The sequence below is a fragment of the Argiope bruennichi genome, chromosome 8, assembly GCF_947563725.1.
Source record: "Argiope bruennichi chromosome 8, qqArgBrue1.1, whole genome shotgun sequence".
Lineage (NCBI taxonomy): Eukaryota > Metazoa > Arthropoda > Arachnida > Araneae > Araneidae > Argiope > Argiope bruennichi.
In genome coordinates, this window is record NC_079158.1 from 87,934,717 (window position 1) to 87,959,238 (window position 24,522).

General features: G+C 27.4%; 1 protein-coding gene across 2 annotated transcripts in view; it reads left to right on the top strand.

Moving 5' to 3' along the window:
• LOC129981891 (cell adhesion molecule Dscam2-like) overlaps nt 1–24,522 on the top strand; it is a 464,610-nt gene that overhangs the window by 45,618 nt on the left and 394,470 nt on the right. For both annotated transcript variants that reach the window (XM_056092937.1, XM_056092938.1), the window contains exon 2: nt 17,501–17,821. In XM_056092937.1, the coding sequence (XP_055948912.1) occupies nt 17,501–17,821 (321 nt within the window). The remainder of the gene's footprint in view (nt 1–17,500; nt 17,822–24,522) is intronic.

Sequence of the window (24,522 nt, forward strand, 5' to 3'; positions counted from 1 at the left end):
TATAATGAAAAAAAATATTTATATTATCTACCACAGTAAATCCAAATTATTGCTCATTTTGAAATGATTTAATGCTTAAATATTATAGTCATAGAAGAAAAATTAAACATTCATAACCTTTACTTACTTTAACTTTTATTCGATTAATTTTGAGAATTGAATAAAAATGTAAATTGCTTTTTAAATTTTCAAATTTTGTCAATAAACTGATTTTTAATTGCACATAAATATTTTCTTAACTTAGTTTCAGAATTTAATAACTTTCTTTGTTGTATGACGCAATAAATATCCTCATCAAACAAATAATCAATTCAACAAACATTCACTAATCATGATGAAGGACAGAATCCTGCTTTCTTCTTATATTTAGTAATGTTTTATTAAGAACTATTAATACGCTATCAGGAATTAAATCAATTTTAATTTCCCCATATAATTATTATTATACAGAGTAATTAAATATAATTATTTTATTGATCATTTACATTAATTATTTTAAATAATCCTATTTTCTGACTGATTTTCTAAGCTGGCAAAATAATTTAGGCACAACATGATCATTAACATTTATAAGTTTTATGTAATTGATATTCGAATTAATGCTTAAGAAATCGAAAATATAGTTGAATTCATATGTAGTTAATTGATTCATCCTTTTAAATATGAACAAAAGAGGAACGATTCTAGAGGAAGTCTGAAACTCATCTTCAACAGAAATCTTTCTTTTGCTTTTAAATTTGAAACGTCAGTGAATGAAAATTTTGGGAGATATCGAATTCAAAGTCAAAATTTCGTTAAGTTTAATTAACAAAAGTTTGCTTTGAACTACTTTTACGGAGATACAGGCTCAACTTGGGAAATGTATCTTTTTGATCTAGACTTTACGAGTTTAAAATGTTTGAGTTTAATTGGAGTTGGGTATCCGAGTTTATACTTACATCGAATTAACCAAACGCGACAAATTAAATTTAATTCAGGAAGCCATAGGATTAATCATATCACTGCTTAGAATGCTTTACTTTAATTTTCAATGATGTTAATTTAAAATATAAATTATTCTTTAATTCAATTTTTCACTGGAATCAAATATTTTGAAAAATAAATAAGGTTTTGGTTAAATTTATATAAATTAAACAATGAAACTTACACTATGTTAAGAAGAATTCTACTGTTTTACATATTATATTTTTTTTTGTAAATTATTTACATATTGATATGTTAATTGGAATTTACTCTTACAACTTTTTAAATTTTATGACTTAGTACGAAATTGTCATATAAAGCCAACATCATTATTTATTTTGTACATTAGCGTTTTTAAATAAATACGAATTGTAAATTTTCCCTACAATAGAAATTCCGGATGTCAAAAATTAAAATATTAACAAATAAATTTGAATAAAACTTTCTCAAACACATAAAATACAAGTTATTGTTAATTCCATTATTATAATAAAATAGCTATGCTTCTGAAATAATTGGAACGAAACTTTCGATTGTTGTTATTTTGCCACAATTATCCTTTTATTGAAGGATATAGATAACAACAATTATTGCATTAATATGGAGAGATATTTGAAATATATTAAATGTAAATTTATGAATCCCCTCATTAGAAGCAGAATGCACTCTACTTAATTAAGCAACATAATATAACAAATAAAAAGTAATCATTTATTTTGTAAATCTGAAGAAAATAGCAACTAATTTAATATACTTCATCTAAAAAAGATTTAATTGTTTTACTTTAATGAATTGACTTTGAAATTAATCTGATAAAATTTATTCTTTCAATGAAAACTCTTTATTATTTGATGTTATGCGTAAACATTCTTGTTAAATAAATGCCAGCTCTAGAAATAGAGCAATATTTGATCTTTTAAGTGGATTTATTATTAACAATAAAAAATGCATTACTTAATAGTATTCAAACTTTTCTAATTCCATAGAAAACATCAAGTCGCCATTTCAGAGAACCTCCAGAGAATATTTTCTGTAAATTGTGGTACATTTTTGTGCTATGTTCCATTGGGGAAATATCGAAATCCAAAACTGCAACTTAAAATTATTTTGTGTAATACACTTTAATAAAAATTAAATAGAATTACAATATTAACATATTTATCTTATTGAAACATTTGTAAGTTTATTAAGTATAAAGCTATTATATATTTTACATAGCATCTAGAATATTTGTATAAAGCAGTAATGCTAAGTGTACATTATTACTAAAATTGAGAGAAAATCATATCTATTGCATAGAAATTCGCGTATCTTTCATTAAACAAGAATCAGCTACGAAGATTACTGAATAAATATTAAATCCATAATCATTTGATTGCACTTATTTATAATTATACAAAATTCAATATTTATGCAATTGAGTCAACAAGTTTTGGGAATGTTCTGACACTCAGAATCTATTTACTCAGTTGATACTTGAAATTCCATCATAGAGTGAAATATATCCTTTTATATGAACAGTAGTAACTATTCGGAATATTTTTACAATTGAAATGGTGCGAATTATATTCTTCGAATAAAAGTGAAAATACTATCTTTTTTTAGTACTATATGAAGCTATCTTAAGAAGAATTTGAATAATGATTAACTTTAAATTATGAAAATGAGTCATAACTAAAATGTCTTTTACATATGTATCTATCTATCTGTAAATAGAATAATTCGTCCAATATTTGAGTCCAAAATTCTGATAAAAAATTTTATACAGTCCCTTTATATAATTAAGGCAATTGAAACTGCATTTCACAAGCTTATAATACAATTGGTGTGTGAAAAATGTGAGGCAAGATTCAGGTAATAAGGTAATGTATTCATAATTCACTGCCTTGTCTTATAATTCGGTTTTTCTCAATAAAAGTAGAAAAAGGAACACGATTTATAGGAACATGTCTTAGCCAATAATGTTAAAATCTATAGAGATTTCTTTTATCCTTTATATACCGACGGTACTTTGAAGCTCCGTTTAAATTCGTAATGTGATTATTTTTTTCTAAAAGTTTTTGAAAGAATATGAAGAGTATTAACAATGGAAACCAGTAGATATCAACTAAAAACAACATGAAAGTTTTTAATTTTTCAATAAATTAAGTTATCTCAATTAATTTTAAAAGTTTTTTTTCTTCTTCCTTGGTTTTATTCCTTACCAAAACTTAACTAATGGTTCGAAAATAAATCTGGAAAAATTGATGATAAATAATTTGGCAAATAAAGTGTTAAATTCCTCGTCAGTATTATAAACTTTAAAATATGCATTAAAATTTGTATAAAGAAAAGCTAAAACACAGTTCAAAGATTGTTTTAATACTAAAAAAGTTGAAAATTATTTGTTTGACGGATTGTAAATGAATTACATTCTTTTAGCCAATTGATTTAAAAAACGTATATATAAACATACTTAAATGAAAAGAGCCAACATCTTGGCGAAGCAGAAATTTTCTTTTATTATATTTTGTACATAAAAAAAATCTCTAATTTCTGGTGTTGAATGTGTAATTATTATTGAAAAATTAGTAACTTCCAAATATATATAATATTTCAAGAAATCAGTTTTAAATTAACAACTTTTGAATACCCTATTTCTTTAAATTTTGATTTGATTTGCTTTCATCAGAAATAAATCAAAATATAAAATAGAGTGTGAAATAACATATTTTTATTTTAGTAAATAAAGTGAAGAGTAATATTTTTTCTGTACGTCCATCAATGGGGAAATTGATAATTATTTTCAAATTTAATTGAAGAGCAAAAATAAGACAAAAAGAGCGCATAGTGTTATAAAGTTTCTAATTACATTTCTGTTGTTGTTACTTATGGCACTGCTGATAGGTCCGCTGATAGGTCTGTCAGCGATTTAAGCCGAGTGAGCGGCTCTTGTTACTTTCAGTAGTGCCAACTAGGGTCAAGAGTACGGCTCGCTACTTCAGGCGTCACATTCGCTTGCACAATCCCTTTTTACAGGGGGGGGCACATTCACACACCTCACAGATAGAACACAGAAGAACAACCATGCCCGAAGCGGGACTCGAACCCCGGGGAGCCTAGATCACGGAGAAACGCGTTACTCTTATGCCAAGTTGCCGGTAATTGCATTTCTAAATTAAGAGACTCGATATAATTTCACCTTCTATTTCTTCAATGTTTTTCTCTTGAATATACAAATCTAAATTCGAAATCATCTCTTTTTTAGAGGTAATATTATCATCCTTTATTTGTTTTTATAAAGGGAATAGCATAAAGGAACACAAAAATTCAAACTATTGTATATATATATATATATATATATATATATATATATATATATATATATATATATATATATATATATATATATATATATATATATATATATATATATATATATATATATATATAAACCTAAATCTACTGTCAACAAAACTATCACGCATGGTAGACAATTTTTAACAGAAATTTTTTTAAATAATAACAGCTATTCTATATTCATGCAATTGGAATATTTAATAATACAGAGGATGATGTTTCAGATTTCTTCTAGTAAAAATTTCAACTTTAAATCCAAATATTGCAAATTTACAATGGATACAAATGCACATTCTTTCTAGAGTCTTAAAAATCTCTCTTCATTTTTATTAATATCGTCAGCCCAATTAATGCTATTCATTTATAAGTTATATCCATAAAAGCTTATGAATTTTTCAGGATTTATTTCTTTGCCAGATTTTTCTATTCCAATTAATGATAAATTATCACAGAGGAAACAAAAGATATTAGACTCTTAATAATATTTAGCCTAAAAGGATTTTCTCAAAAAAAAACAACATTTATATATTTTAGAAACTTTTCTGTTAAGCCTGAAAAAAATTTAGGGAGAGTTTCTTTTTTCAAAAACAGAAACTATTGTAAAATCGTCTAAAAAATATTTTAACTTTTAAAATAATTTAATAATAATAATACGAAGCATAGATAAAGTATTACAAGAGAAATAAAATATCGAATTTGAGATTTTGAGAAATTTATCGCGATTTAAATCAACCGGAGTTCAGAAAACGCTCTTTTGAAAAATGTCTGACTACGATAATAAATATTTAAAAAGTTCTGATCTAGACAGATGGAATTTCGCATAAGGTCAATACAACTAATTTTTGGATTTCTATGAAATGTTGGGTAGAATCCATTCAAACGGAGACTGACCAACTTTTCTTTAACAAAACTTTCCTAGAAACTGAACATACTTACGCAACGAAATGAGCCAGAAAAATAAAATTTGGTGCACAGATGTAATATATGTAGTGTAGATGCCTGACAAATTTTGATCCCAATCCAGTAAGGGATTTGCCATCTGTGGGTCCGTATTTTCAGAAGCATGTAAACGTTATAAATCACAAATGCAATTATTTAAATATATCAAATATAATATATTATTTTGCTACTAAAATTATATATATGTGTCAAATATTAATTTAAATAGGATGAAAAAACTAATCTAAATCAAAAATTCTATTTCCGAATGTTATTAATTAGCAAATCATCACCAAAAATTCCGAAGGATCACACCATAGATTTAGTAAAAATGAAAAGGTTAATATTTCTTAGCTATTGTACGTGAATGACGTTCAAGGCGTTTACTGCTTTAGGTAAGTATATATATATTACCGTAGACGAAGTGAGGGGGGAAGGATAGCATCGTTATTAGAGGGTTGATTTTACATTTAACCTTTATTATATTTTACGAGAAAGTTTCTCAGAGATCACACCCACACATTATTTATTCATGTTAACAGTTTCGAATTTTATTTTTAAATCCATGGTTTAGCAAAAAAAAAGTAGTATTTTACTTCAAGCTAAAATTGGCTAACTGAAAGTACGCTAATTCTTATCTACGTAGAGTAACGTTGAGATTGTAAGCAGGAAGTTAAGTTAAATATACTTGATTCTTCAGAAAAAGAAAAAGTTAGCAAGCACTGTTAGAGATATTCCCTTTATAGATCGAATATATTATTATATCGCAAAATATTTAGCTATTTAATCATAAAGTATGTCTGCGTTTCTACGTCATCATATAATCCCGCCTACTTACTGCAGATTCCTCGAACGGTTGTAAAAGACGGCCAGCTTCCATAAAATACTCATAAAAGCCACATCCTCCTGTCGTTTAGAGAAGAAAGAAATGCTCTTATATTGCAACACCAGCAATTGCTACTCTCCTTGAATGGAGAAATCAAAATTAAATTCATTTTCAATCGGCCCATCTTTCTGTAATTCTCGCATACATGTTTAATACCAAAGAGAAATTATATGAAATTAGTATAACTAAAACTTCTAAGATACCGCTTTAATTTCAAGCTCATTGAGAGAGCCATGAAGTATCTTTTTTTTTCTCATATGAATTCTTTCTTTAATTCATAAATCAAAAGTTGCCTTTATAGGGCTATGTGGAAAAAAAACTTAATAAGATATATATATATATATATATAATATTTATATTTTTACGCAGGCACCTTACAAACATTATCCATCACTAATATTTATACATGATCAGTCCTTATTCCATTCTATAATTTAGTCAGAATATGCTAGAATGCAGTTTTGCTCATGTCCAGTTCTAAAAGATAATCATGCAAATGATATCGGCGATAGGAAGGAAGGAATTCTTTAAATAGGATTTTCTGTTATTCACAACGCAATTTCGGGCAAAACAAATTTGCTTCTTAGAATGATTTCGATCGGTTACGGTCATTTTCCAAGTTCATTTCTTTCCCACTTTGCCAATCAGTCATCGCAGCCAGAAGACCAATATTTCCGATAAATTTTCTTCCTGAGAATATACAACTTACAACTGAACGCAGTTTCACTTCCTTCAAAACAATTCAGTTGCGCAAAATATCTTGAATGCTTCGTTTGAAGCATTCTCAGTATTTTAAGAAACCATTTATAAATATTCTAAAATTATTATTATTTCGTGTGGGCAACTAGAGAGTAGACATTGATGGAAATCCATTATTATCTCGGTGCAAATGGTGGATTTTAATCACCATAGCATAGAAATTTTTATAAATGTCTCAGTTGCAAAAAAAAATCATGTTTAATCGTTCGAATAATATATTTAAATTTAAAGTTTTATGTAAAAATGGTTAATAAATGTTTCTACGACGTTTTACTAATCTAAATTTCGAAATACGTATTCGGATTTTGAACATTATTCCTAAAACTATATTTTATTAATTTGAAATTTTGCGTATATAGACTAACAATGTTTAAAGATTAAGTTTTCATGTTTTATTACAATGAAGTATGTAATTACTTGCAACATATAATGGATTCTGAAATTATCCATGAGAAACTGTTTTCCCCCTTAACAATAAATTATTTCTTTTGTTTCTTTTGTAAAACTAAAGCCAGGGAAATTACCGTGTCCAATTTTGCTTTCTCAACTGTTGGAAAGTAATTTGTTGAACATACGATTCAATAACTTAATGTTGTTTATAGCCAAATTATTTATGAAAATATATTTTAAATATAAGGAAAAGTTAAAATAATTTCTACCTTCAATGAGATATTTATATTTTTAATTACTATATTCCTTATGCAATAATTTTTACATTTTTTTTTCTTTTATTCCTCGGATGTTCCGTAATCAGCCATTCCTAGCTAAAACAGGTATATCTTACCTCCTGGTTAAGTATACGTACATGTAGGATTGCTTGATCCTAGTTTATTTCATAAATATTCTAATGTGGTATTTATTTAGTATAAAGTACCTGTTCCATTTTTAGTTATATCATGATCGAGTTGAATGAGAGAAACCAAACATGGGCCAACTTACTTTTAATTTATTTCCTTTAGTATAGACTAAATAAAATACTAGTATAGTTTCGTATAGACTAAACAATGTAGAATAAAATTAATCTTCATGGAATTTCCATTACTAATGATACCTCATTTAAAATTAAAAGGTTGATGATGACTGCATGATTGAATAACGCAAAATGCTCGGCAGCAATATGAAATTTATAGGTAAATGTTAAATTTAATATTTTTAAACAAAGCTAAATTTCTAGATGGTAATGTTTGATTAAGAGACCATGAGAGCGGGAAGCACTTAATGTAACTGGTGAAATACGGATGTTGAGAATCGAAGTGTTGCAAAAATCTTTTGAACCCGAAGAATGCGTTTTGACGTCTTTAGAAAAGATGTTAAAAGACATTCCTTTCTGGTTATTAGCTAGAATCCCTTCGAAAGAGCTTACAGGATATACTTAGGAAAATTCAGGGGACTCTTGAGAATTCCATCACCACATACAAATGATTTTTCCAACTCTGAGTATATCCTACCAAAAATGTGACGAATAAACCATTTCAAATGCATTAACGACCTCTCCCTTTCGTTTTTCTCTCTTAAAAATTCCAACGTAACGATCGTCTTGTGCGCTTAACGTTCAACTACCTTCGGACATTTTCTAGAGTTCGTACAAGAGATAAATTACGCCATTATGCTTAACGGGGACCAAACAAGCTGTGAATGACAGCTATAACCTTTGATTACTCTTTCCTTCGATTGCCTGTGACTGTCATTTTAACGATGGAAGTAATTATCCAGCAGTATTCCAGTTTGTTCGCTGCCACAGCTGCCGAGAATGTGGTGCACTTATTTTGAATAAATGTTAATGCATTAAAAGTTTGCTGCAATATCTCGTTCCTATAACATTGCAGCGCATAAACAGGGAGCAAAAACTGCGGTGAAAGATCGGCACAATTAAAGGCTGTTGAATATGCATTAATGTTCTGCCTGCATACACTCCATCTTATGGGGGCAGAAATAAAATTAGTAGTTATGGAAGAATCGATGGGCATATATCAGAGCTAATTATGGATTTCGGAAGCAATAACACGAGTAGCTGGAATGAAATTTATTTCCTTTTTCGAAAATATCTGAAATGAAACAATACCTGCATTTATTGATTATTGGAACTTATTTTAAATTTCTATATCTTAAGTTTAGGAACCTTGTACGGATAAAGTTTTGAAATATTTCAAATGATTCAGATTTGGATCGGAGTGTTCATTAGTATTTCCAATGAAAGAAAATATAAAGATAATAACTTATTCTTTTAATTAAGTATAATGAATCTTGAAAAATAAAGAATAATAAATATCGGAAATATTTAAATAGTTTTCAAATCGTTTTTTCGAACATTTTTTACTGCTAATGAGTGCAAAGGTGCCAAAAAATAATATTTAGATATCTAATAAACTTAGAATATATTTTCACATGCAGTTTAAGCATATTTCAGGGTTATAGTAACTATTCTTTTGCAAGAGTATTTGTTTATCGTATTTCAAAGATTCAGGGTTTCTTTTTTTAAATAAGAAAAATATCTACTTAGATTTTTTTTTTCAAATATTGTTTCATATCAATTATTTTAAATACTATGTTTCAAAGTATCAATATGAAAAAAAGTTACTTAATTGAATGGAAATTACGAAATTCGATAATCGGAAAAAATCCTGAAAATGAACTGCGTATTTTGTATGTAGCATATTAGTAAAAATGTTATAAATTGATTTAAATGTAAATAATAGTGTGTTCTGTAAACATTTTATGTTTAATATATATGTTTAATATTCAAACAGAAACAATAAATCATTATAAAATATTAATCAAGCGTCTTGAATGACACTTTTCTAATATTTTGTTTGCAGACATTACAGAAATACAGGAAAAATATTGTTTCATTTTTCCACATTTGAAAGTAAGACCCTCCATTTAGTAGTAATCATGGGGTTGCTTACATTTATTTTTATTCATTAGAGATCAAACTAATTTCTTTCTTTTATAGGGATAATTTATGCACGTCGTAGTAGGAAACCGAATCAGATTAGACATGCGTTGAAATAGATATTCAAGAATATCTATCCGTTTATTTTATGCTAGTTTTTCAACAGTGGGCTTTTAAATTATTATATTTACGATTTTTGTAAAGCTCAAATTTTTTTAGAACTATGAAAAACAACACGTGATTAAGTTATTCTGCAGCCAGTTGAGTTATTTTATTTATAAAATACATGGGTAGAAAATGATATTGCATCGGTATATAAGATATTTTCAAACTTTTAATTGAAATTACTAATTAAATTCATTATCAATGAATGGATAAGATATATGAAATAGCAGTAATCTTACGTAGCTGTGCAATTGGATGTAGAACTATTTTTATATTATATAGATATTATATATTATAATATAACATGTTAAAATGATATATTATATTTTATAGCACCTATATGATGAAATAAGAGTTAGAACTCTTAAAATATAGTTCATTTTTTTCCCTGCGTTTTAGTTCAATTTTTAAAATCCTTTGGAAGATATAGGCAGATTTTGTATTTATGCTTGAATATTTACAAATAATATATCTATTTTTATTTTTCATTTGATATTGCATATCCTTCTAACATAGCATTTTATATTTAAACAAATTAAAATTCTTATATTTGAAATTATGTTTGGGCATCAGTAAACCTAAAATAATTTTTATGTGTCTAACATCACATATGTATAATATTTTAATTTATTTTCTGATTTAAAATATTCAACAAGGCTGTTTTATTTTATATTTTATTTCAAATATCAAGAAAGAACTTATCCTTTCAGTCTGAAAATGTATTATTTTTTCTCAAATATTGCAAAATCTCCTTCTCTGTTTACCAATAAAAATGTATCCATTGTTTGCAGTTTCCAAATCATGAAATTGTATTTTTTAACATTCCGAATTTTACAAAACGGAAAATTAAATTCTTTTCGAATTGACTGTGCTAAAGAACAAAATCTTTATCATGTATTATGGGATCTATGCATTTTATCATGATAAATATTAATATTTACATGAGCTATATTTGTCAGTATTTTTCTTAATAGAAATATTTATTATATCGAAGAATATTCTACTGAGTTAGAATGCAAAGTTGTCTCTACTGGATACGAAATAAGAAAAAAAAATCTCTTAACTTATTTCTTTTGTTGTTTTTTCTAAATATTATATGAAAATTAATATCGCATATGCATTTTTAAACCGTATTTTCCTAAAAGTGCTAATTTATTTTATTTTTGCAATACTACGTGATTTAATATATATATTTTTTTTATAAAGTTATTTACTCAAACGATTGTTTTAAATTTCTGATTTTTTTTTACCAATAGTGAATTTGTTGAGGGTTGATTTGAATTTTTAGCTGAATCAGTGATGCTATAATGCTCCCAACATCTTTAACTATCAAAAATATAATTTAGGAATAATACTGCTTAATATCTTTCAAACTGATACAAAAATTATTTAAAAGAATAATTTCTCCGAAGTAGACTATTAATTTGTCCACTAAACAATTAAAATAAAAACAAACATATGAAAATTTCATTTGGCATGAAATCTTATACAGAGAAACCTAAATATTTTACCCTCTAATGAGGATGATCACGCAAAATGTCAATTTAGGAAAACTAAATTTGATAAATGGCGCGAATGGCATACATAACTTTATCATTAATAAAACTTCATCTGGTGAAAGCAAACGCCATTTAGTTCAATTGAACTACTGCATTGAATTCATAGATAGCGTAATTTGTGTAATAGACTGAGGACTAATATTTCATTTGTTTAGTAGCTTCCCATTGTTCGTCTGTAAGCCTAACGATGCACTTGTTGTGTGTGAAGGAAAACGAAAGCAGTCTATTTCAAGAACACACATCTTTGACAGGGACTGAGTGATGAATGGCTCAATCAGTCTATTCTTGATAATGATCGTGACATTCTCTGTTCGTTCTCAATGGCCGACTTATCATTAATCACGGCCTCCTCGTATTATGATGGATCGAAAGAGCGTGTGGGTTTAAAACCTATTAATATTCGTTCAGATTGTTGTGTTTAAGGTTCAATGAGTTTTCAACAAACATGCCAACTTACCTAGAAAATGGTATGATTCATGAGTTGAATGCCATTTGCAATTTATTACCAGAACAAATTTATCTGCTTTCTTTAGTTATCTATGCCGAAATAAAATTTAATATCTAAAGTCGAATTAGATTTTATTGAAAATTGCAAGTTGGATGTAACAAAAATAATGGCAATCATTATGAATGTTTTAACAAACAATAAAATTATATTAATAGTTTATAAAAGATATAAATAAAATAAGCTGACGTCTTTCTAATAATGTATGAAAATATTCGGTGTGTACAGATTGTAAATTATTATTTTACTTAAAAGATTTTTTTGTCAATTCCATTATGTTTTCGAAGTGTAGCGAAGTGTTTTGTAACATTTTGGGAAAAATTTGCCTATATTTCCCGAAGACATAATGTTTTCATGCAAAATATTTCAAATTTAAGAAAATATATATCGACGTCATGTTTTGAAACATTAAAACTTAATATTTGTTTTGAGTCTAGAGTAAAAACAATTTTGCACATTCAGAGAAAACAATATTTTTTTAATAAAAAATAAGAAAATAGAAAGCAAGGATGTAAAATATTAATCTCGTATTCAAAACGGACAGACTTGACTTAATAGCAAATTGTTTTAGAGAATCTCGAAAACATTTAGTAGTTTTTTTGTTGAATAATAATAATAAAAAAAATCATGAATAACTAACCGAAATACAATATCAATATAACTTATTTTTGATAAATGAAATCTTTATTTAGAGAATAACATAAGTGCATTTTTGGAATTCAAGGTTCATTCAGTTTTCTTCATTGGAGTGACATGTATTATTTCATTTATCATCTTTATCGATGATAAACTTTTAGTTTGAAAAGCAAAGGAAGCTGCGTATTTCAAGAAAACGTATCATTGACAGGGACTCAGTGATGAATGGTTCAATCAGCCAATTCTTGATAATGGCCATGACTTTCTCTGTCCATTCTCAATGACCAGTTAACCATTAATCAAAACTCTTTGGTATTATGAGGTATCAAAGGAGTAAGTAAGTTTAAACCCATTATTATCCGTGCAGATTCTAATGCTTAATGTTCTTTAAGTTTGCAACAAATTTATCGTCTCACTTAGGAAGCAAAAGGATTCTTGAAATGAACGTCCTTTCGTGGTTTAATGCGAGATTAATTTATTTTCGTCTTTAAGATATCTATACGAACATGACTTTAATCGTAAAAGTCAATTGCAATTTGCACCCATAAAAATGGTAAACATAATTTTTAGATAAAAGATGTTAAGATTTCATAACGCATGTTACTTGCACTTAAACAACGTTTCTTGATTATTGATTTTTTCTAAACTTAATTAGTAAAAATTAAAGAAAATTGAAGCAAGAAATTATAAGTAACTATTATTATTACTTGTTAGTAAAAATTAAGAATTTTTTTAAGAAGTTAAAAACTTTTCAAATATTTGGTATACAATGACTGACAAATTAAATTATTTTTATATATAAGAAATGATCTGAAATTATTATAAAATTTCCTTCCCATTTTTTAAAATTAAGCTTGACAGAGGCAAATGTTAAAATTTGCGTTTTTATACTTTAATTTATGGCATTTCTATTTTAAATTTAAAAATCTTTTCAAAATATTTGTTTATTTTGCGTGATTCCAAAATTTTATTATTTTTTTTTTCATTTTATTAATGGAAATAATTTTCTCCCATTTGTTTTTTAACTTATTGGAACATTGTGGAATATTTGTTCATTTATGATAGAATATACAAATTAAGACTTATATCTCATAAGTCTTACTGATAAGACTTATCGTACAATATCGTTGAGATATTGTCTATATCTCCTAGAAAAGTTTCGATATTCAGAATGCAATAATAGTAAAGATCGAAGATATCTTAACCATATTTTTGTGGACTTTTAGCTTCGTAATTTGTTTCAAAAGGGGGACATGCATGATAATTATTTAAAATAAAAAAAATCATAAAGCCATTAATAATGACAGATAAGAATTCTTCGCATTTTTTTTTTTAACAAGCAAATTATCTTTTCGTTTCAGCTTTTACTGCTAAGTAGAATTATATACATAAACTGCTTTTGATAAATGAATGACAATCACAGGACAACATCATATATTTAAACATTTGAAACCTTAACGATATTTAGACTTTTGACTTTGTTTGAAACTGACTTTCCACTTAAGACGGTATGTGACACACATTTGAAGTACGTTTAAGATTTCCCACATGATTTACCACCTATTTAATATATCATCAAACTTAGTTTTGAGTAAAATAAGCATAGGTAAAACGAAAACTTTTAAGACAGCAAGCACCCCATGGCAATATAAATGTTTTGACAGAAAATATACTAAGACTCTTACCAACGGAGAAATGTTGACAAGAAAATGCTTTCAGAGAATTCTTACTTTCTAAAAAGCACTTTCTACAGTTATGAAACTATGCGCAGAGTAAGACTTATGAGACCTACTTATTTTGCTAGGTAACTGGATTTTAAAGTTTAAAATGCTTCGTTACACTTAGATGTTGAAGTATAAACGAAGTAGCAAAGTGGTGGTAAAGAAGTTAGAGAGAATATTCTTGGAAAACGACTTTGCTTTTTGACTGGAAAGCAAGGACAAGAATATATGAGTAAGGAAATAGAATTTCTATTACTGTATAAGGGTTTTTGGGGAGAAGTAATAAGTGTATTAATAAAACTATAAATTTTCAAAGTTGCGACATTAATTTCTTATAAATTTCTCAATCATTTACAAATGTCTGAGATTAAATTCATAATTGTTGATATAAGATGAGAACTACTAGACAAAAATGAATTATAATGTAGTATTAAAGATATTTTAAGTAGTGATGTTTTAGAAATATATGCTTAATTACCGGCGGTATGATTGTAACATCAAGCAAAAACATTTGTATCTATTCTTGCCTCATAAAATTCATTATGATTTCAGATATAGCAACAAATCATCTGGATTTTAAATGATAACAATAAAATGTCTTTATTATTATCATATCGCAATAGTTTAAACTAAATGTAGTTGAAATTACTTTAATATTTTTAACCAAACACTTAGTTAAGTTTCCTTTTTCTATGTCTAATCATTGACAGGGATTCAGTGATGAATGACTCAATCGGCCAATTCTTGAATTTCACGACTTTCTCCGTTCATTCTCAATGACCAATTCATCATTAATCAAAACTGCTTGGTATTATGATATATTAAAATATCAAGTGTGTTTAAACCCATTATTACCCGTGTAAATTCGAATGCTTAATTTTCTGTAGGTTTTAAACAAATTTATCGTGTCTCTTTGAAAGCATGGTGAATCTTCAGACGAATGTCCTTTCACAGTTTATTGCTAGGTTAATTTATTTTCAACCTTAAGGTATCTATAGCAGCAACGAATGAGAACTTCCAATTAAAAAAATAAAATAAAGAGATTAAGTATTGCAGATTTGTTAAATAGTGATGTTTTAGAAATAGATGCTTAATAATGGCTGTACGATTAAAAACATGTTTCGAATGCCAAGCAAAAACACATGTACCTATTCTTCCTTCATAAAATTCATTATGGTCTTAGATATAGAAAATGTTCATCTGGCTTTTAAATAAATTTAAAAAAAATTATTAATTATCATATTTGCAATTGTTTTAATTACATATAATTAAAATATTTTTGAATATTTGAAACCAAACACAACGTTAAGTTCCATTTTTCTATGCCTGAATCAAATGCTAATTTCGAAAAATATCTAAGAACAGGGATTTAGTATTAAAGATTTGTGAAACTGTGATATCTTAGAAATAGATGTTTAATTACAGACTGCACGATTGTAATCTTGCTTCAACAGCCGAGGAAAAACGCATATACCTATTCTTAATTCAGAAAATTCATTATAGGCTTAGATATAGAAAATCGTCATCCTTTTTTAAAAATATATAAAAAAAAAATTATTAATTATTATCATATTCGCAATTGTTTCAACTAAATATAGGTAAAATGTTTTTAATATTTTAAACCATACTCGGATTTAAGTTTGATTTTTCTATGCCTAAATCGAATACGAACTTCCAAAAATATCTAAGAATAAATAATTTAATTTTACATTTACCTGATATTTTACTGTTTTATTAGCTAATTTTAAATAATTTCTTATACACATGTAATTGCATTCAAAACGTTTCAATAAATTTGGAATATTTAATATATTAAACAGTTATTTAAAATTTGAAAAATATTCAAAGGAAGACTTCAGCTTTATTAAAAAATTTCTACGAGTTTTTTAAAAATATTTTTTGAAATCGTTTTAAGAATAAAGAGTACTCTATAAATTCGATGGATCAAATTAATCATATCTAAATTAATTTCTTAATCGAATTAAAAATTAAATTACAATTTTTTCATATTTAAGACATATTGCAATTATTTTTCAAAATTAGTTTTAATAATTTAAGTGGAATGCATATTTAGTTTTGTAAAAGTCTAATTCGAAATGTACCATTATGAATATTTTAGATTATCAAATATTATTAACATTTTTTTCTATTTACTTAATTTATTTTAATTATTTTCTTTTTATATAATAAATATAACATTTCCTACGTTATTTCAATTATTTAAAAAAATGGTTTTGGAATTTTATTCAACGGATTCCTAGGTATTTAATAATTACATGTCTCAGGAGAATATATTTTAACGAATATTTCAACGCTTCAAAATTTGCTCTATATTACTGGTTTTTTATTTGCTATGGATTTCCCGAAAGTAAGTACTTTGTACAAAATTATTGCATTTTGCATGATATTTTATTGATAAATACAAAAATATAATAGTACAGTTTTATGAACTATATAATAAGAAATAGTTTTGATTTAATGTATTTCTTCCTTTATTGCTACACAATAATACCTCAAGAGATACTGATTGCTTATTTACGTCTTGACAAAAATATATTTCTACCCGTTGCTGATTGAAAGATTTTTTATGAATAAATATAGTATCTTTCTTCAATTTTTGACAAAATCGTAGAACATTATTTTTATTAAAAATCCCAATTTCATGTTTACATGTATTTCTTATTAAGATTTGCCACAAATTACTCATTTTTAAAATAAACTTGAAGCTTAAATTCTTCATTTCAAAAATATTAAATATAGATAATTTAATTCTGTAATTATTATCCTAGTTATTTAAATTGTTTTCGATAGCTTAATATTTTTCTATAATTTTAAGAAGAAAATTTTCCCAGTGAAAGATAATGGTTTTAAGATACGAATGTGTGCTGCGATTTCAAACGAAACTTTCAGAAAGAACAAGTCAATTGAATTCAGATTGAATCAAAAATGAAGTGTACAAAGTTTTATTTTATTTTTATCATACAATATTTAAACGATTAATGTGATCATGAATTTTAATATTCATATTGAAGAATTATATATTTTTAAAAATATATAAACTTTGTTGTGCGTAATTTATTACTTTAAAAAAACATTCAAAAATTGAATGAAAACTTAAAATATCTTTTTCCACAGCTCATTCTCATGACATGCTGCTCAGAGGGCCTAAATTCACCTTAGAGCCACCACCGAAGGTTCAGTTTTCGAATTCAAGTGGAACTGCCATTCCTTGTGCAGCCGAAGGTCGCCCCACACCAGTCATCACTTGGATGAAAAATGAAGGACAAGTGATACAGGACATCTTAGGTCTTCGTCATGTGCGGCATGATGGATCACTAGTATTTTCTCCCTTTTCTCCTGATGAATACAGGGCTGACATACATGCAGCGACTTATCGGTGTATTGCCACTAATAGTGTTGGTGCTATTGCCAGTCGAGATGTCAATGTAAGAGCAAGTAAGTACATGTATTTCTTTTCTTATTACTTGGCATATAATCATAAAACATATTCATAGACGCTTGTACAAAAATATTCCATGATAGTTAAGAAACGAGAATGCTAATTGAATCAATCCTAAAAATGCTTCAAAGAATCAAAACAAAATTTGGTCTAACTTAGATATGACAGATTTTTATAAAACACCGGCAATAAGTTGCAATTTTTTACATGATTGATATGAATACAATCAATCTCTTCCCCGTGATCTGGGCATCCTGGGTTCGAGTCCCGGTTCGGGCATGGTTAATCTTCTTCTGTGTTCTATCTATGAGGCATGTCAATGTGCCTCCCCCCCCTCTGTAAAAAAGGGGTTGTGCAAGCGAATGTTACGCATGAAGTAGTTAAGTTGTATAAGTTGTATAAAATAAGAGACTCTCACTCTGCTTAAATCGCTGACAGATAACTGTCAATGGGTAAAGTGTAATAAGTGAAAGATAAAGTGCCATAAGTCACAACACAACAAATACAATCAATCAATCAATTTACAATTTACAATAAAATCAATCAATACAATTGTCAAGAAATCTCGGAATGAAAAATAGAGAAAAATATTTTTCTTAAAAAAACCTTCTCTGAAAAAGTTCTTCTTTTAAGAATTTTTTTATTCTTCTAGATTTTAATTGCTTGGAAGTTTTTATAAGATTTTTTAGTACAAGAATGGGAGTTTGAAAAATATCAGTAGATAATTTAAATTATATAATTCATCTCGAGTACTGATGCATCTATTATAAGAGGTATTAAATATTAAAGCTTACTTAAGTATTTAAAAGCCCATATCGAGACTGATTTAAAGATGCACTTAAGGCTATTTTTAAATTTGTACCATGAATTATCACCAATTGCATCAATATTTATTATAAAAGCATGAAAAAATATACTTTGAAATGTAAATTTATGAATTCTGTTTTATCTTAAATAATCATTATTAATGCATTTTTTTTTTTTTACGTTTCTTATGTAACTTACCATTTTGTAGTCCATAATTGCCATCATATTTTTCACAAAAATCCAAAGTTTAACTAAAAAATAATCATCCTCATTAATAATTTTCAGAATTTTTTTTTAAAGCTTAGAGTTATTTTTTAAAAGAAATATAGAATAATATATTTTAAATTATTAGAAGTATGATAAATTTTTCATTACATTTTATAACAAAATTATTTCTCTTTTAATATTTTAGATTCAATACTAAAAAAGAGATTTTCTTTTACTCTGAATGTAATTTGAGATAAGTTTTTTTAGGTTTTACTTTCTTATATTTTAGATTATAAATCTGACACTGGCCATTTTTAATCCATGGTGTTATTAATTCAGCTTATTTGCAAATAACTCCGGATATCTGTATTTTAAAACTTTGTCTATAGACTTGAAAATCAATAAGTGTGTGTGTGTGTGTGTGTGTGTGTGTGTGTGTGTGTGTGTGTGTGTGTGTGTGTGTGTGTGTGTGTGTGTGTGTTTATCTAAGAAAATATATCATTTGCCATTCATTGCGTATTCATTTGCGAATTCATGTTACATCATTTCAATGCAAAAAGAATTGCAGTAGTAACACATTGTTTGCTGTAGACATTTATGCCGGACATGAGCTATTAAATATAGCTTTAAAAGAGTAATTTAGGAGATTTAAAAATTTAGATTTGGATACTTATAACAAAGAGCAATATTATATTATAAACGGTTGCAACACAATTAAATCATTAATGGTGAGCGATCTTAGCACTAGGCGATCAATTTGAACGAACAATGACATATATCAATAATATTGCAAAAGAAAAGACAAAGTTATTTTCTGACTTTACAATATTCGTCCATATGTTACAGACTAGTGAAAGGAACTTTGGAAACAATTCGCAGAAATGTATTGAACCACATAACTGAACAGAACGCCGTCTTATACCCCCGTATCCATAATCAATCTGGTCACTGAACGATTTGTTGGGCATGTTACGGGAATTTCATTTTAATACTTAAATATTTACAGTTGAAAGAAATAATAAAAAATAACTATGTACAGAATGTAGAAGAATATAAGAAATGATATTGAGATGAAACCGTTTACAAAGATTTTTAACCTTGAAAAATTATTTGGAATGATAATATACAGAAACATAAAATGTATGAAAATAAACATTCTATATTCGTTTATTATCATGACATAGTAGATGAGGATGTAGTTATAAAAATCAAATGGAAAATAATTTGGTTACTAGTAACAAAAAGAAACTGTTTGATTGATATTTATGAATGCAAATGTATGATCAGAGACTGTGGTGCTTGTTTTTCCCCTTAACCTATGTGAGTATGACACTTGATATTGAGAGCTACAAAGGCAAGAATAGGTCTCTATTTTCACTGATAAATTTAATTATTCTATGAATTTTTTACCTGGAGACGAAGTTGCTGGCGACTCTTTTCAGCCATTCTTGTTCATTGCTTGGTGATGTTTTTTCATATGATGGTTTCATAAGAAATTGTGAGGATGCATTCTATAGCATAATGAAGCGATTTGACAATCCTACCACGTCTGCACTGATCACTTTCCGACAAATTGACCTTTTTCAGGTAAGCAGGAAAAGGGTCGTGTTCCGAGAAGAAAATAATATATTCTCTGATCCAGTTAGTGGGATGAAGATTAAATGAAGGCAATATATTAAAAACATTTCTGCCTGTATCACCATTGCTTAAATATATTTGCCATTTCTCTAACATGCTTTTCCAGGGGAAGTATTTTATATGTGGTTTAGGAAGCTTTGCATATAAAATTACCCATTTCGCGTTGCGTCCTTCACCAGTTGGTCTGGTTTTTCGTTGCCTATATTGCATGCATGAGCTTTTACCCATGAGACGTTTACTGTTGCATTTAAAAGCAGACGCTAAAAATTTATCTTGTTATTTGGTTTGTACTCTTTGAATTAGAGTATGCCATGATGGTCGCTCTATTGTTGACCAGCATTTTAAAAGTGCCCACGTTTAGAAACTGAAATGCATATTTAACTGCCTCGTGAAGCATTCAGCTTGAAAAACTGTATTGTTGTCATTCAATATGGCATACCAGTGATATGACCAGGAATCATTGATCAGGACACAAAACGCAGCTCCAACTCGATGTTCTGTTTTCGAGCCATCTGTGAAGATATTGATATTGTTCATTTGAGATATAATTAAGCCTTCATTTTCCAATGAGATTTGGTTCGTATTGAGATGTTGTGAAGGGTGCGTAGGTCAGTCAGTTGTTTTCTTCTGTAGCTCTTTTGGTCGGATCTCTGTTATGTTATTCACAAGATTTGATTCTTTGCCGATATGTTGAAATTAGTCTGGCTTCAAACTGTAATTGCATGTGCAGGGTTGGAATGCCTAGAAGTGCTCTGCTGTTGGAGATGTGCGCTATGCACCAGAAATATAGATAAGAAATGGTATCTGATAGGTGGAGAGTTTCCCCTTCATTATATATGATGAGCTAAGACACCACGCTGAAGAACCATGAACCAACATTCTTTCAACTAATGTCTTATAAAGAATTCTTCAGTGTTTCTGCGAGATTCCCCATATGCTTCCTGCAATTCTTTTGAGGCTTTGGATGCATTTTAATGGCATTTTATCCTTTTTTTTCTATATGATTCAGTCAGTTCAAATGGTTATCAACAATGATTCCGAGATATTTAAAACATTTGGTTCTCTTGATGATGTCTCCATTTCATGTTATTCTAGAACCTCTCATCATTTTACTCGTCATTTAAATTTTATAACAAACTAGTGAAGGTTTTTAATTAAAATGGATGGAATCATATTTTTGCAACTAATATATCTTGCAAATGTCCCATTTTTAAACTTTCAGTTCATTGATCTATATATATATATAATATATTATAATACAGTCGAGCACCAATTGCTATCAGATATTTTTAAAAATCATAATGCATTCAATATAAATTGCAAATTACTCTTCTTGTGTTCATACTTTAAGTATTCAAATAAACTTTACAAATTGTTTTATAAACCTGTTTCAGTAAGTACTTAGAAAATGTTGACGGTTAAGTTTAATTTTAATCATGGATATCATTCAAAAAACTTACAAAATTATCACAATGAGTGTCAGGCATTTCACATTCAAAATATCTTAATAAGAAGAAATGAGTGCATGAGGAATTTCTACAAATTTATAACTAGTGTCACACGAATAGTAAAAGAAATAATATAAAGGAAAGCTGATTTTAAAAAAATAAAGAAGAAATGGATATTTATGTAATTAATAGCTTTGTAAATATCTAAATATGATTAGATACTGTATATAGTTCTGCGATATTATAGTATTCAATTTAGCATAGAGCAATAAACGTAATATAACAAAATTTAACATAAAACAATTAACATAAATTAAGTTTGAGCTGGTTTATTGGGAAGTCAATAATTTTGAAACAGAAGTATAACACATTAATTTGAGCATTTATAGTTGTAGATATAATCAATTGATATGTTTCGTGCATTGAAAGTGAGATATTTAAAAATATGCTTCAAAAGATAAATAAATAAGATAATAAGTTAAAGAGGAATATACATTGACAGCCTTAAAAAAAGAAAAATATGTCAGAAATTGTCAGCGAAAAAGAAAAAGAAATTGTTCTTATATAAACTACATTGATGATGTCCATAAGTATCATGTCATCAAATATTTTCTAATATTATACAATGAAACTTTGTAAGTTTTCAGAACCTTCTATGATTTGAACCTTTTGGCATTATTTAATCGCTTTATTCCATTCTAAGAAATCGTTTCAAATCATTGACAGTTGAAAAAATTAATGGGCTATATTCCGAAAAATGAAATAAAAGGAAACAGACAATGTATCAATCTCTGAAGACCATTAACGTTCCTTAGTCGAATCAGCAAATTTGGTTTTAAGAGGGACAGCAATATACATCAACGACTGTCGCAGGATGATATCCAAGAAAAATAAAATAATATAACTGGCGGGATGACAAAAGAAAAAATTAACTTCCTTATGTATCTGATCATGATAAACGAATGTCATAAATAATAAGTTATATATACAGAACGGAGGGGCATACTTGCTCCTTTCCAGAAGTATTCATAAAAAAGGTAAAAAATTACTTTATATGTATTTAGACCCTTTTATCCCGTCGCAATATCTTCTTAATGGATCAGCCAGAATAAACAGATAAAACAACTGGGTGAACTCTCCCAGGAACACAATGTCCTTTTAATAACTAACAAACAACTCGCAAAACTAGGTTAAGAACTTGGAATAAAAAGTAAACCAGTGCAGAAGCAGATAAAAAACGTAAAAGAAAAATTATATAAAAAAAATAAAAAAAATTCGAGAGAAGAACACGCCAAAGAAAACTCTGAAAGTCTTACATCTGAAGCTAGTAAGAGCTAATGGAGGAAGGCGATTTAGTGCCGTAAATCGACTTAAGGTTACTTAGAGGAGACAGTTCGGTGTGTCGTAATTCAAAACACTTTGCGAGCTTAGATGTATATAGGAATGAAAAGGGTACGGATAAAAAATAAGGTAGAATCGAATCACCTGACACTTTAGCCTTAAAAACTTTCCTCTGGAGCTTCTGTAACAAGTTTTTTTTTTAACATCATGAAAATAACTCAATTGCTATTTTTCTTATTATCAGAATGTTTCATGTTATGTGACAACTTTAATAAAAAGAAGAAAAAAATACGGCCGCATCTTCAAATGAAATCTTAGTGTCTCCAAGATGCGTTTGTTTTTCTTCTCCAGATTTTGCATTTGTTGAATTGATGAGGAGCTGCCTCTGGGTGTTTCAAATTTCCCCTCATGAATAGTAATATGATTTCCCTTTGCTTCGAAGCAAACTTGAATTCTACCTTGTGAATTTGTATCGTTAGATAAAATGAAGTATTTGAAGCTATATAAAGATGTTTAATAAACTTTTGAATAAGAAAGAAAGAATGAATAAATAATTATTACGAATATTTCCAATTGATGTACCTTAAATAAGATTAATAAAATTGAAAGGGTTTATATATATATATATATATATATATATATATATATATATATATATATATATATATATATATATATATATATATATATATATATATATATATATATATATATATATATATAATATAATATTCTAAATTAACTGAACTTTTGAAATTAAAACTTTTACTGAAGGAAAAAAAAATTAGATTTTTAAGTACGGGAAACACATGTTTAAAAGAAAATGTATTAAAAAGAATTAATTTAAAACCATATAATCACAGTAAATACTCTCAAAAGTAAAATGATTTTTTTTTATGTTAGTCCCAGAAATCTATAAAATAAATATTCTAAAGTTATATCCAGCCCCACTATATTCGATATTCGAAGACGTTTTTTACTTTTTTCGTATAACGTAGTATATAGTATAGCTATGAGCTAGACGGATGGAATTTGGTATATGGTCTATGCACAAATTTGCAGACTTCTATCACATTTTGAATAAAATTGGTTCAAGGAAAGTCCGTCTGTCCGGCTGTTCGAATTCAAATTATTACAATAACTGCAAAATGAAGAGAACTAAATAGTTAAAATTGGTGCACAGATTTAACATCTACAGTGTGGATACCTATCAAAAGTTGAGCTAAATCCAACAAAGGATTTATTGTCTGTTGGTC